General features: G+C 34.8%; 1 protein-coding gene across 1 annotated transcript; it reads right to left on the reverse strand.

The window, feature by feature from the left end:
- LOC18790249 lies at positions 8,146–11,561 on the reverse strand. Its single transcript, XM_007227401.2, has 13 exons — positions 11,316–11,561; positions 11,028–11,173; positions 10,884–10,932; positions 10,626–10,772; positions 10,166–10,302; positions 9,989–10,058; positions 9,781–9,871; positions 9,586–9,655; positions 9,368–9,463; positions 9,151–9,250; positions 8,984–9,070; positions 8,818–8,906; positions 8,146–8,646 (listed from the first exon to the last, which is right to left on the reverse strand). Exons 1-13 carry the CDS (start codon positions 11,362–11,364, stop codon positions 8,500–8,502), a joined length of 1,278 nt encoding a protein of 425 aa, XP_007227463.1. The 5' UTR covers positions 11,365–11,561; the 3' UTR covers positions 8,146–8,499.

The raw sequence follows: 13,995 nt of genomic DNA on the forward strand, positions 1-13,995 counted from the left end.
AATTATAATTTACCTAGAAATAATATTTCTCCAAAAAACTCTCTCTGCTTCGGTCCCAAGAAGGAAAGGGAACATTTGTCTACAATTTTGGATTACCCTCCCCATATTTTGGAAGTTCAAAATATTATTAGATGGATTGATTTGCACATTTCAAGGATTTCAATACTAGAATTAAGAAGAAGAAAAAAAATAGATGGTCGGAAATCAGGTTTACTGTCTAGAGCTGGGAAATTAATTTTAATCATTTCTAATATTTATGATGTGCTCAATTATATTGGATTGGACACATCTTGTTTTCCTTGTCCAAGTAATGTTATACATAAGATTTATGTATATATTAGCAAAAAATTAATGGGTTTTTTTTTATAATACAAGTAATATAGCGTGAGGGGAAATCAAACCTAAGACCTCGGTTGGAGAGTTAAGTGCTCTTAATTACTTGAGCTAAAAGTCCATTATGGGAGTTTAAGTATTAGAAATTTGGAAGATATTAATATGGTTTGTTTGGTAAATTTATGTTGGAAATTTTTAACTCAGTCTCATAATTGACGAGTGTAGACGATGAATACAAATATCGAAATATTTCTTATTAAATTACTGCATTTTGTTTATGGGAAAGCAGGCTTGGGATGGAAAATAATTCATGTTTGGTAAGTCCAGACATGGTAAATGTTTGTCTAGCACATGAGAAAATAGGGGGGAAATGTAACCTTCCTCCCCATGGGAAACTTTGGGAAAATGGATCAGCATTAAATTTAAATGCACATTTTTCATGACCATTTCGTCCCCATTAATAATTTAGAATTACAATATAGCAATAAATTCATTCTTTTTTGTTTGATTTCATATGGGTATTATTGAAAAATTAAATCAACTTTGTTTTACATTCCTACACAAACCAAGCATGGAAAATGAAATAAAGTGGTATTTCCTGGTTCATTTCCTAACATTACCAAACATGGGAAATGAATCTTCCATTTCTCATCCATTGGAAAAAGTCATGGGAAATTATTTCTCATCAAATCCTTTCCACGATCCAAATGAGTTTGTGTTGTGATTTATAAACTGCTCATTTGCAATCACCCAACTTTTTATTTAATGATATTTTTCTTTCTAACAGCGAAGAAATTGCAATTTATATTTCCCTCTACATAGTTTTAAAATATAGATATTGGTTCAAAATGGTGTGAACCAAATGCGTCCTTATGAACAAGGAATGGAAAAGTGTAGCCATAGCTGTCAAAATGAGTTGACAATCAGCATGCGTGCAATTCATGTATTTTTCTTGATTTAGATTTTTGCTCTCCTTGTGCTCGATTAAAGTCCTGAAAGGAAAATTTCCATTGTGGTCCAAAACAATATAAAGCTCCCTGTTAGTGAGTATCAAATATCAACCTCAGTCAGTGTTGGTGCTTGAATGCACGTTCTACTAAGCCAATTTTTCCACATGCAATGCAATGCGGCCATAGCATTTAGCTAGATCTTCAGGTTTTGTTTGGTTCACGGAACGGATTTGAGGGGAAATTATTTTTCATGTCATTTCCCAAGATATGGGAAATAAAAGATTCATTTCCCATATTTGGTAATGTCAGGAAAGTAACCAGGAGATTTCACTTTGTTTCCTTTCCCATGTTTGTTTTGAGTAAGAATGGAAAACAAAGTTTGTATAATTTTTCAATTATACTCATATTAAATCAAATAAAAAAAGAATGCATTTAATGATACATTGTAATTTTAAATTATTCATGGGAACAAAATAGTCATGAAAAATGTGCATTGAATGTTGGCTCATTTTCCCAAACTAAACAAAATCCAAGTTGAGAAGAGGGCTTCACTTTCCCCCCTACTTTCCCATGTGCTAGGCAACTATTTCCCATGCTCAGATTTACCAAATATGGAAAAGCAATTGATTTTCCATCCCCGAGCCTCATTTCCCATGAACCAAACGGGGCCTCATTGTTTTTAACATATTCCTCTCTCGTTCTTTACGGATTAACAAATATGTTAACAAACAACCAGCTAAACTGGTTTTGCATAATAATGCAATAAAAAAGCAAGAACTAGGTCTTATTATGGTGGCCTTTTGCTCACTTAACCCAATCCAAATTACCTAACACTCATATACAATTATATGAAGCGTCTCCACCCATAAATTTCTGTCGCCAGTGGGGTGGGGTGTGTCATGGGTGACTGATGATAAGTTTAGTGTTTTTTATGTTTAGTTTTTATTTAAGCTTAACAGTGTTAAGTTGGAGTTAATTAAATAGGTATGTGTCAAAAGTTAAAAATTGACATTTCATATCTTAGTCGTTAGATTATTAGAATTGTTAAGATCTTGCAAAATGCGAGTAAATGCATAATGACTAAAATGTAGAGCCTCGAGATTCGTTTAACTTATGAGGCTATAAGTGTGTTTTTTTCCCTAACAAGTTAAATATTTTTAGCAAGGCTTTCAAGAGAAGGATAATGCAATTTTTTCTTTTATTTTGAAGTTTTTTATTTGGATTATCTTCATTATTTGTCAATAAAGTAAAACTTGAGTGAAGCATTATGCCAAGTTTGAACAAGTCTTTGCCTGCATTTAGGTACTTTAAAGTCTACACGTTGAAGGATATTTAGATATTTTTTGTTGGCTTGTAAATGTTCAAACAAAGTGGCCAAAACCCAGTTGGTCAAAATTAACAAAAAACAGTATCTCTCATCAACTCAGAGAGAATAAACGACACTCTGCAACCCTTACTGTGATCAGACTCCACGGCCAACACTAGTCAACTGCCGCTTTCTTTCTTTTCTTTTTTTTTTTTTTCCTTTTTTTGGGTTGAAGCTGCCTCGTTTTTTTCTTGACTTCCATTATCTCTGTATATATATACAATCCTCTTCTATTAAGGGATTTTTCAAAATTACTTGAGGTACACTCTTTAGAATTCACTAGAATTTTTTTTTCAACAATCAAAACCATTTATTTTTTAAGTCTACATTTATAGATCATCCTTACAAAAAATTAGACAAATCGAAAATATTTTTGACATCTAATTGCGTCTGATTTTTTTTGTAAAGATGATCTTTGAATGAATATCTACAAAATATATGGTTTGGATTAGTGAAATACAATATGAAGTGGGTCCTACAAAGGTGTCCCTCAAATAAGTTTATCAATTAGGAATTTATACCTTCATTCTTGGTTGAAATAACATATGTTTTTTTTTTCTGTTCTTTTTATTTTAATGATACATATATTAGAATATTATTTTTTTCAAGCAATATTAGAAAAATCAAATCTAAAAATTCGAGTGCATAATATATTAAAATACTATTGTGTCAACAAATACACCACATTAACATATTATTAAGGAGAGGTACTACAAACTAGATGACAAAAATATACTGCCAACAAAGTTAAACAACTGGTTGAAAAATTCTTCTTTGTTTAGTTTTGAAACCGAATGTCAATTCGTCCAAAAAAAAAAAAAAAATAAACGAAATGTCAATCGAATATACATATGACCTATGACATTTGAACATTTCTCTTTGCACTTGGTTGCACACTTAACATATATACAAGTTACAACATGCGTTTGAATTTTTATTTTCTTTGATTTGGACATAGTAAATCCTAGTCATTCTAGTCAAATTTCTCCAGCAACATCTGGCTATGTCACTCTAACGCAATTGACATTCATGCATATATGCCATTTGTTCTTGGAATTTAAAATATCGAACAAAAACTGTTTTTTTATATATATTTTTTAAATAAATCAAACAGAAACTAATACAAGAAATATCAATGACGTGGTGCACCGAAAAAATTTACAGATATTTAGTTATATACCCATTTTTAGCACTAAAACTATAACTAACTTATACACCTTTTAATTTCTATAAACAAACCCAAAAAATGAAACATAGCCCTATTGAATTTAATTTTAATTATTAAATTACTTTGATGTCCTATTGAGTGTTTTGAGCTTTTTTTTAATGAGGTTTTGGTGTTGGGTTTGTTTAAGAAATCAATAGTAGTCTGTAATTTAAAAGAAGTTAAAAACCTTTTTGTTATGTTGTAAATGAGCTTTGTGTGTGTTTCTAAAGTCTATTTCATATAAAGTTTTTTTTATATATAATTTAGGCTCTTATATTGGATATAATAATAAATTTCCTAAAAAATTATTTCGATCGTACAGTGAATCTCCCAAAAAAGTTAACAGACGTGCATATAATATTCGTAATTTTAGAAGCCACCCAACATTTTGGTTGTTTTTGCTTCAAATGAAGGGCATTTCGGTCTACGAAACTATACCAACGTCCAAAGAAAAATTGTTACCTAACCCTCTTTTATTTTTTCTTTCTTCATTTTACAATCAGAAATCTGCTCTTCAAACTGAAAAACAAAAAGAAAAGAAAAACATAAGAGACAAATAATTGAAAGCTGTGAGCCCCTGAGCGCACATATGAAATGGCAAATTATTGTAAAAAAAAATCCATTGCCTTTGAAGGGGAAAACACTGGTGTGAAACTGAAATATCAATATTTTGCTATTTTTGATCAATTACGACATGTAATACGTGATCACTTTTCTATGTGGCAATATATAATTTGTCAGGAATAACAAAATAGTGTTATCCCCGTCATACAAATTTTTCTGCTTTGAAAAGCAGCACAATCGGTTGGGAGTGGGTTCTAAATGAATGGCCATGAAAATTAGCTGCGACAATACTGTTGCAGAGAAACTGATGTCACAACCAACCATGTGACGCTGCGTTTCACAATGATTGCACAACTAAACAAGTATGAAGATGAAGATGAAGATGAGTCCATTTTGACTCAAATCAAGTGTCCTTGCTTCATATTCTTCATTTTTTTTTTCTGAGTTTGATTTATTCCCAGTTGGTGTTCTTCACTCAGTTGGCTTAATTACTTTTTTGGGTCAACCTCAGTTGGCTTGAGGAAAATCATTATGCCCATTCCTCTACGCTAAGCCACAATTGCGTTGCATGAATAATATAAACCGAATGGTTCACACTATAATATTTATATTGCAGCCCCTCATCATTGACTAGAGCATATATATGGAGTTTTGGACTGATGTTACCTATATCGTGTAGAGCATTTGATCAAGAATAGATTTATAAAAAGAATTTAAAACCCTTTAAATCCATATTGCAATGCTATTTTAATTATAAGCCACCCAATCAATGATACTAAGTTGTTTATTTCAGCATAGTTGGTGTCGACTTGGATTTGTTTTTTTCCTTTTTCCTTTTCATTGCCTCCGAATTCAGATATCGGGATATCATTTTTAATTAACTTAATTCATGAGTTTTTCAGGTATTGAATTACATATTGTAAGGTGAAATCACATATTTTTTTATTTTCGTATGTGTTAATAAACACATGAAAAGTCACGAAACAGAATAACTTTAATATCCATATATTAGTAAACACACAGAAATTTAGAATCAGAATAATTTCAATACCCTTTTCAACTAAGTAAATATGTCTTTAGAGACTAATTCCTACAGAGTATCGGGAGTCAATTTCGATGTGTAGTGTGCAATAACAGATATTATTTGCAATATGGCTATGCAAGTTGAAAAGGAAGGTGTGAACAATTTACCTGCTCGAAGTGGAGTGGACTGACGCAATCGACCCTACACCAATTCATTTGAGATAACAACAATTAGCCATACATAGTTGCTGATCACTATTTTTTGTTGGTTAAATGTTTATGCATATCCTAGCTAGAGCAAAGCCAACTTTCGCATTCCTAAGCGAAAATTTAAAGGTCTTAAATTACAGATTCAAATAGTATGATTGATATCCACCATGCATCAACCATGTCATTCAGCAATCTCCTCAGTGAGTCAGAAGCATAACCTTGTTTAGGAAGAGAAAGATTTGCATATCACTCTATCGTTCAAAGCTAAGCCAAGCCATGGAGTAGAAGCTTTGCTTTTGCTATGTTCTCTTTCTGGTGATAAGATGGCTGTGGATGCGGCAAAAGTACTTCAAGAGAGAGTGTTCGCAATCCCACATCGACCACTTCAAGAAAGGAGGAGAAAGGAGCTGTGTATAAAACAAACAGCACAACATAGAACAAAGCATACCTTTCTCGGCCTTTTGGCTAAGATCAAGTGTAGTATCTGTTCTTATCAGTTTAATATCTGATACGTGGGCCAATGGCCCACACGATATTAAATTAATTTCTTTAGGGGGGAGGGCCCAATACAGTAGCTTGCTACTGGGGTTCTCAAGCGTCGCCCAAGCGTTGCATTATTGCATGGGCCTGGCGCACCCCACCAAAACAAGTTTTAAGCTTTTACGGCCTAGCCAAAAATATTGTTCAAAATTTATGTCGTTGCCTAGCCCAAACCTCTGAAAAAATTATTAAATTAAAAAAATAAATAACAGATGCACCAATATCTCTCTCTATTTAATTTCCCTACATCTCAAAAAATCTTTTTAAAAATGAAATATAAATATCAAAGATAAGAAAAAAGTTTTGGTTTTCAAATGCTTTATGTTCCCGCGTATGGGAATGGGAGACATTTGATGACTTATTACAAGACAATATCAAAGTTTTTTTTTTTCGTTATGGCTAATACTGAAGACTGACTTTACTTTGAAAATTTTGAAAGGAAACTTGAAAATAGATCCATTTGGATCACCTTGATGGTTCATTAGTAATTTTACTCGAGCTTTGGCTTTTGAGCCCCCTCAGTGAATCCCTCACCAAAATCCCCCTCATTATAACATTTCCGTCCTCGGACAATTGTTAGAGATGAAGATGAGATTCATGCACTATCAAAGTGAAGGCAAAACTATGTTTTTGATACAAGCGATACTAAATTGGGAATTGAACATAAAAGACCTCGGACAATATCAAAATTTCTTTTGCATCTTGGCTAATACTGAAGACTGACTTTACTTTAGAAATTCGAAAGAAAAACGTGAAAGTGAATCCATTTGGATCACCTTGATGATCCACTAGTGATATTACTTGGGCTTTTGAGCCCTTGTGACCATTGTATGATTTGGTCATGGGTTTGTCCTGAGCCCTTTGCCTTTGGACAATTTCTTTTGTTAATTTCCCATGTCCTCATAGTCACTCGGTTTTTTCTAATACTAATTAGGTGCCAATTTTGGGGTCCATGTTAGTTATTTACATCCTTATCGGATAGGTGTTAGAAATGATGATGAGATTCATGCACTATCAAGGTGAAGGCAAAACTATATTTTTGATACAAGCTATACTAGATTGGAAATTGAGCCTAAAAGACCTCGGATACAAGAGTAAATGTTTTTAACAAACCCCTTACAAAAGAAAGCTGTGTTAAAACATAAACAAAACTGAAAAACTTCTGTTCACATTAAGCTACCAGATGATATATGCCTTGAATCAAGACACCTATGCTCATGAAAATTTGTCCACTTCTGTGTTTCAAAAACCATGTTAAGACATAGGAATATTATAGTTGTGACCATAGAAGGTATAGTCATGAGCATATTGGAATTGTTCTCTCTGTGTGTGTGAATCTATGAACTCATACACACCTGGAAAAATTGGCATAATATAATATTTCCATACACAATAAAATAGCCAACCAAGTCTCACACACACTACCCTAATCCCAAATATATAAAGGCAATCACTCAAACCTTAGCATATTATACGTGCAGCATTGAATATAGATCAGTTTTTAAACCCTCCTGCTTCCAAAGATGAAGAGTTTAAAATCTCTAACGCTCATACTTCTAATTCAAATTGCCTTCGTTCCAATATTCCATTGCAGAATCTTATTCCCAATGGATGCCAATTTCATTTTCAAGTTTTTAGTTTCACTTTGTTACTCCTTATTCTTGGCCTCTCATCATCTCTCTCAATCTCATCCTCCCTCTCATTTTCCTTTATACTCTAGCATAAAAAATAAAAAATAAAAACTAAAATTGAAATGATTATCAAACGGACTTTTAGCAAATCAATAAATTGGTTCAGTTTCTAAAATATTACTGGATGATTTATACCTATGATGATAATAAGGCTGTGGAGAGGTTTTAGATGTACTTGCATTGACGCACAAAAATAGCAAAGATTTCTTCAAGAAGGGGTATGGACAATCCTATTGTCCCACATCGACTAGTTGAAGCAAGGAGGAGAACGGAGATGTGTATAAAATAATGAGCCCAAAACAGAAAAAGCATACCTTTCTCGGCCTTTTGGCTAAGATCAAGTGTAGTATCTGTTCTTATCAGTTTAATATCTGATACGTGGGCCAATGGCCCACATGATATTAAATTAATTTCTTTAGGGGGAGGACCCACTACAGTAGCTTGCTACTGGGGCTCTCAAGCGTCGCCCAAGCGTTGCACTACTGCATGGGCCTGGCGCACCCCACCAAAACAAGTGAAAAAATTTCCCAGCCAAGCAAACTTATGAGAACCTAGAAGGAAAATTAAAAGCCATACGGAACTTATAATGTGAAAAACTGATTTGTTATGACATTGCTATGAGGAATTTGAAATGGGAAAAGACTTGGCAGTTCCGACAATAGAAAGGGCCTCTCTAAGTGCCTGAAGGAGATGGTCTGGATAATCCTCCATACTAGCAATGCCATGCTGTGATTGCATATTACTTAGGATTCTTCCCACAATCTGAACAAAAAAATATGAACCTTTGTCCGTGAAAATAGTAACATTGGCAAAACTAGAATGTGTCTCCTAGCCACAAATTTTTGGGCAAAAACTTAAAAACAGCAGTGAAAAAAATGATAACTGAACGTGTTAGGAATGTAGAGAGTTCAATGTGAACAGAATAAGACTGACCTTTCGTGCATAGCCACCATAAGCAACACCACCGATTATAGCATGCACTGAACTAGACGTTCCAGTTAATGTTTCATCCCTTGAATTTCCTGTAAAAAAATTGGAATAAAAAAATTGCAAAAGAACAGAGAGTGCTTTACCAGATGAGAGGAGGAATTATGTTTACTATGGAAGGATGTCGTTTGGAAAAGTCCGACTTTCTTCAACCCATCAACTGTGTGAGCATTGGTGCCACCCGCCAGTTGAAGAAAACCTGCCATTGTCAAGGGATCAAAAGAAAGCATAGCCTCTGTAGCCTGTACCAAGGGTGAATAGCAGATCATATGTACAAACCATGAGGCCTATCTTTTATTGCAGCCAAACGAAGAGCAAAAGCAATCGATTCTCTTGTGGCACCTCGACCAATATCTCCACTCATGGGGCGGCCATCCAACTTCAGTTTACAGGTTTTTTATGCAGGTAGAAAGCCAAAAAACTAAGTGAGGTTGTGATGATATATTTTGAAAATATTTTAAGCAATTATGTTGGGTTCAAATTGCAGGAGGTGCACCTGCCATAGATTGAAGCAACATAGATCTGGTTCCATAACTGAGTACATATCCTTCATTGATGATACAGTTGCCTCCCCAATATCAGGTAAGCTAACCTGGAAATGGCAAATATTATTGCAGAACTCCCAATAAATTCTACTAGACAGACACCCAGCGAGTTTACAGCTTAATAGTCCCTGTGAATTATTAAACAGAAGAAGTAAGCTGACACACTTACTGCTGCTAATCTCAAATATTTGATCGAGTCGGCCAAACCATCCCAAAGTTCTTTAAATGGAGCAATCTGCCTACATAAATTAAGGCTTAGTACAGTGGGATTGCCTCCACTTGAATTTATATAAACTCAATTAGATTAAGTGCACAGAACATCCATGAAATGGTAAAAGTTCTTCCCTTAATCAAGAAACTGTACCTTCCAGTTGTATGAATCTCTACAGCATCAACGTCATTTCTTTTGAGAAGTTCAGAGGTTGTAGCAGCCTCTCTTATATATGAGGTCACTCCTATATCAAATTCACATTAACATATATAATTTTGTATCCAACACATAAATGATAAAAGTTGATGTCTAAAAAGTGTACATCTTTTGCATATTACTTTTTCAGTAAAATGATTCATACTTATTTTATCATATGGGCAAACTGGAATGCAACGTCCGCAGCCATAACAGCGTTCAGTTAGAACTCCACCCTGCATATTTAGTTAAAAGTTTTAGAAAGAGATCCTTGATGAAAACCATGTACAAAGATATAGAAGCCTCATAACATTAATATTGCTTTAAGAAAGGAAAAAAACACCTTAAATGCACCAGATGCATTGGTATCAAAAGGGAGTTGTGTTGTTGAATTTTGAGCCTCCAATGATATTGCATCAGCAGGACAAACTCTCTCACAAGGCTTTGAACAGTCAAGGGGACAATCCTCTGGATCAAATTCTGTTTTTAAGATGGTAATCAATTCGGTAAGACTTAAAAAAATTGTGCGTAACTAAGATGAATTCAAGAAAGCATTGTGTTCATGACAGCTGAGGCAGCCAATCATTAATACTCAAGATTACAAAGTTATATTGATACATAAAATTACAAAACATGAGCAATTCAGGCTTGGAATTCTGCCCAAAAACACAAAGGTACGCAAATTTCACCTTAGATAATTAGAAATAACACAAGAATCTGTGAGCTAAAAGTTATGTTCCACAGGCACTTGAGTTCATCGCAATGCCTATGATGCTAACTAAAGTAAAGAAGAAGGCGCTTACCGGCCTTGCGGAAGTGAAGATCCTCATCATCATTAACACTGATCATGACCCAAGGCCTTCGAAGGGGGAGAATCTCAATTGCTGCATCAATCCCCTCGTTTACTGCATTCACAACTGAGACATCTGCTGCACAGTCTATGCAATCAACTGCAACCGTTCATCCAGTAACATTAATTAATTTAACTTCAAAATATATGCTCACTCACTCAATCAAAAAGAGTTAAAATAAAGCTCTCAAAAGAGTTCTTAATTAATTACCTCCTGCAAGAGCGTAAACCAGAGAAAGATTCCTTATATCAACCACATCCTAGAGAGAGACAGAGAAAAGTTAATTAGTGTGACAGGAGGTGATAATGAAATTGACGGCTGGTGGGGTTTTAAGGGCCTTGTTGCTGTAATTACCTCAAAGCTTGCACCACATATGAGCTTGACCCAGTTGCCATTTTGAAGAGATTTTACTGGCGAGCACGTTATTGATGGAACCCCAACAGTTTTTATGAGATTCCTCACGTCTTCAAGGCCTTTGTTGCTTTTAAAGTTCACTTTTGCTGAAATTTTTGAAGACAGAGAACTGTCAGAGATGGAAAGAGAAAGAAGAAGAAGAAACTTTGATGTTAAGGAGAAATTGAAGTACTACAGGAAAAGCTCATAACACAAAAGCAGTCAGAAAGGGAAAGAGAAAGGAGAAACCTTGGTGCTGAGGAGAAATAGAAGCACTGCAGGAAAAGCTCAAAGCCATCTCAACGAACAAAGCACAGAGATTTTCATTAATGGATAAATGTACCAGAATTTGGCGGTGAAATAACCCAAGAACCTGTCTAGTCTGTTGGGGACAATTTGGGCTCTCATCTTTTCCCAAGAGCTGTGACAGGCCCAGTTCAAATAAAATAAAAGCACGTAGAGCCCAATATCAAGGGATGCAGCAGTAAATTGACTGAAAAAAAAAAAGTACAGAGACGGCAAGAGGAGAGTTGTTCAAGAAAGTGTTTCGCATTCCCACATCGACCAGTTGACGAAAGTAGGACAACGGAGATTGTATAAATAGGTCAGCCCAAAACAGTGCAAAGCATACCTTTCTCGGCCTTTTGGCTAAGATCAAGTGTAGTATCTGTTCTTATCAGTTTAATATCTGATACGTGGACCAATGGTTCACACGATATTAAATTAATTTTTTTGCGGGGAGAGTCCACAACAGTAGCTTGCTATTGGGGCTCTCAAGCGTCGCCCAAGTGTTGCAGTACTGCATGGGCCTGGCGTACCCCACTAAAACAAGTTCAAATTTTTCACAGCCCAGCCAACTCTAAGCCAATGGAAACTAATCTTTTAATGTGGAAATCAAGGATTTTTTTATGATCCAGTGCCTGTTTAACAAATTTTCATTCTGATTCCAAACTGCTGGTGCTAAGCCACCATCTCCACTTTCAGCTTTCGAACACCTAGCAGTGATATAAGTTACCACTGAACCATTTAATCATTATTTCCATTTACCCCAACTTTGCTTGTAAGGTGCTAAGGTTGTCAAAACCATATTACCATTTACCAGTACTTGTACTGTATTCAGATTATATGAACTTTCCCGGCTCCCAAATTCGAGTCCAATTATTCATGTACCTTGAATGTGGAGGATGACAGAAAGTTGCCAATTTTTTTACCGCCTTATTCTATTTGAAATTTAAAAGTTTTTTTTTTTTTTCTTCTAATAAGCGGAATCAAGTTTCATTAATATAAAAAGCTAAAGTTAGTTACAGTCATAAAACTCACCATGCCAATAACGCCAATCAAAGGCATAAAACCCACTTAAGACATTACATCGGCAAAAAACCCAAACACTTAAAAAAAAACATAAAAAATATCCCATTTGAAAAACAAACCATAAAAAAACAAAGTTGAGGCCAAAAACAAAGATCTCGCCCGAAATAACACAAACAAAAAAAACCCTAAACCTAAGAACATGAAACTAATGTACCACCAACGCACGTCTACAGCCACAAAGGAGTAACCGTTAAATAAAACCAAAGCTTCCAACGGAGAATGGTGGTGGACAAGCTGCCAAAGTTTCAAAGAGCGCTACTATAATCCAAAAAATAAGTGCAAAATGTACTTTAAATACATTGACATACTAGAAAGTGCCACCAAGGAAGAATGACGGAAGAGGCACCCGTGAAGTTAAGGACCAAAGGATGGTGGTGGAGATCTGATGCCGAACTGCAACTGCATGCGATGGGTAGAGAACAATATAATATATAGGCCTATTAAAGAATGCAAACGGTTATCTTCTGAATCCAACGGAAACTGAAGTAATATAGTTTTCTATTACTCTCTTTACCATGACATTATGTGTGCATTAAAAATAATTGATGTTGTTAAGTCAAATTGTTGAGGTTAAATGTGTTTATGATGAGTGGAGAGAAAGCTTCTGATGAGCTGCAACTAAATCACACTCAGAAAACCATTCATTGTGAAATTCAATCGAGCTCTCAAAGTACAACTTATGCAGCTGCTGTATTTGTCAATTATACTGTAGCTGCGCATCTAATTCTACAGAACCCCTTTATTATTTTATGAGACTATATATGACCAATTTCCTTTCTTATTTCCTTTATTATTTTGTGTTGGACTTTGGAGGAGAAAACATGCAAATTTTCACTGCTAAGGTTTTACTTTTTGTATATGCTTCTTAATATTTTACTTATAATAAATATTTTAATTATAAGTGTTTCTCTAGTTTAATCAATCTTGTCAAATCGCATGTGTCTTTGGCACTTATCCCATCATTTTAGTCTATGATTATATCTAGCTTCAAATACCACATCGGAAATGCACAAAAAGTAGAAAGCGAGACTCATGTATTAAAGAGGAACTAAAAGCACTTTAAAACATACTTACCTGGACGGGGTCTATGGGCGATCAAGAAGGCTCATGGCCTAGGTTGGTGACTTCCATTGCACTTAGGAGGGGTGCCCGCCTATGGTCTCCTCAACGTAGGAGAGCTAACGTCATAATTTGTTGCAGTGGGGGCATGCGTTCGCGCGGCCCCTACCTCAATTCAATATCAACTTTATGCTGATGGCTAGCAAAATAGGCTTAATTTCTCAATCATTCTGGTATAATTGTTTAATATATCCATTGTTTAATTCAAAGAATTGATTCTAAATCAGCATGTTTTTTCTCCTAAAAAAAATCCGCATGTTGAATATGCTTCATACTTACTTACTGTCATGCTCATATGATTTATGTGTTTTACTTTACCTACTGTCGTACTCACAAGGTTTTTGTGTTCTGCTTTTATGTGTTCTTCTATGTGCCATATTTGTTCGGGTTTGTTAGTGGTTTCACTCGTGGTTTATGACAAGGCCTTCTCTACAGTTGT

The sequence above is a fragment of the Prunus persica genome, chromosome G1 (assembly GCF_000346465.2).
Source record: "Prunus persica cultivar Lovell chromosome G1, Prunus_persica_NCBIv2, whole genome shotgun sequence".
NCBI classification, from domain to species: Eukaryota; Viridiplantae; Streptophyta; class Magnoliopsida; order Rosales; family Rosaceae; genus Prunus; species Prunus persica.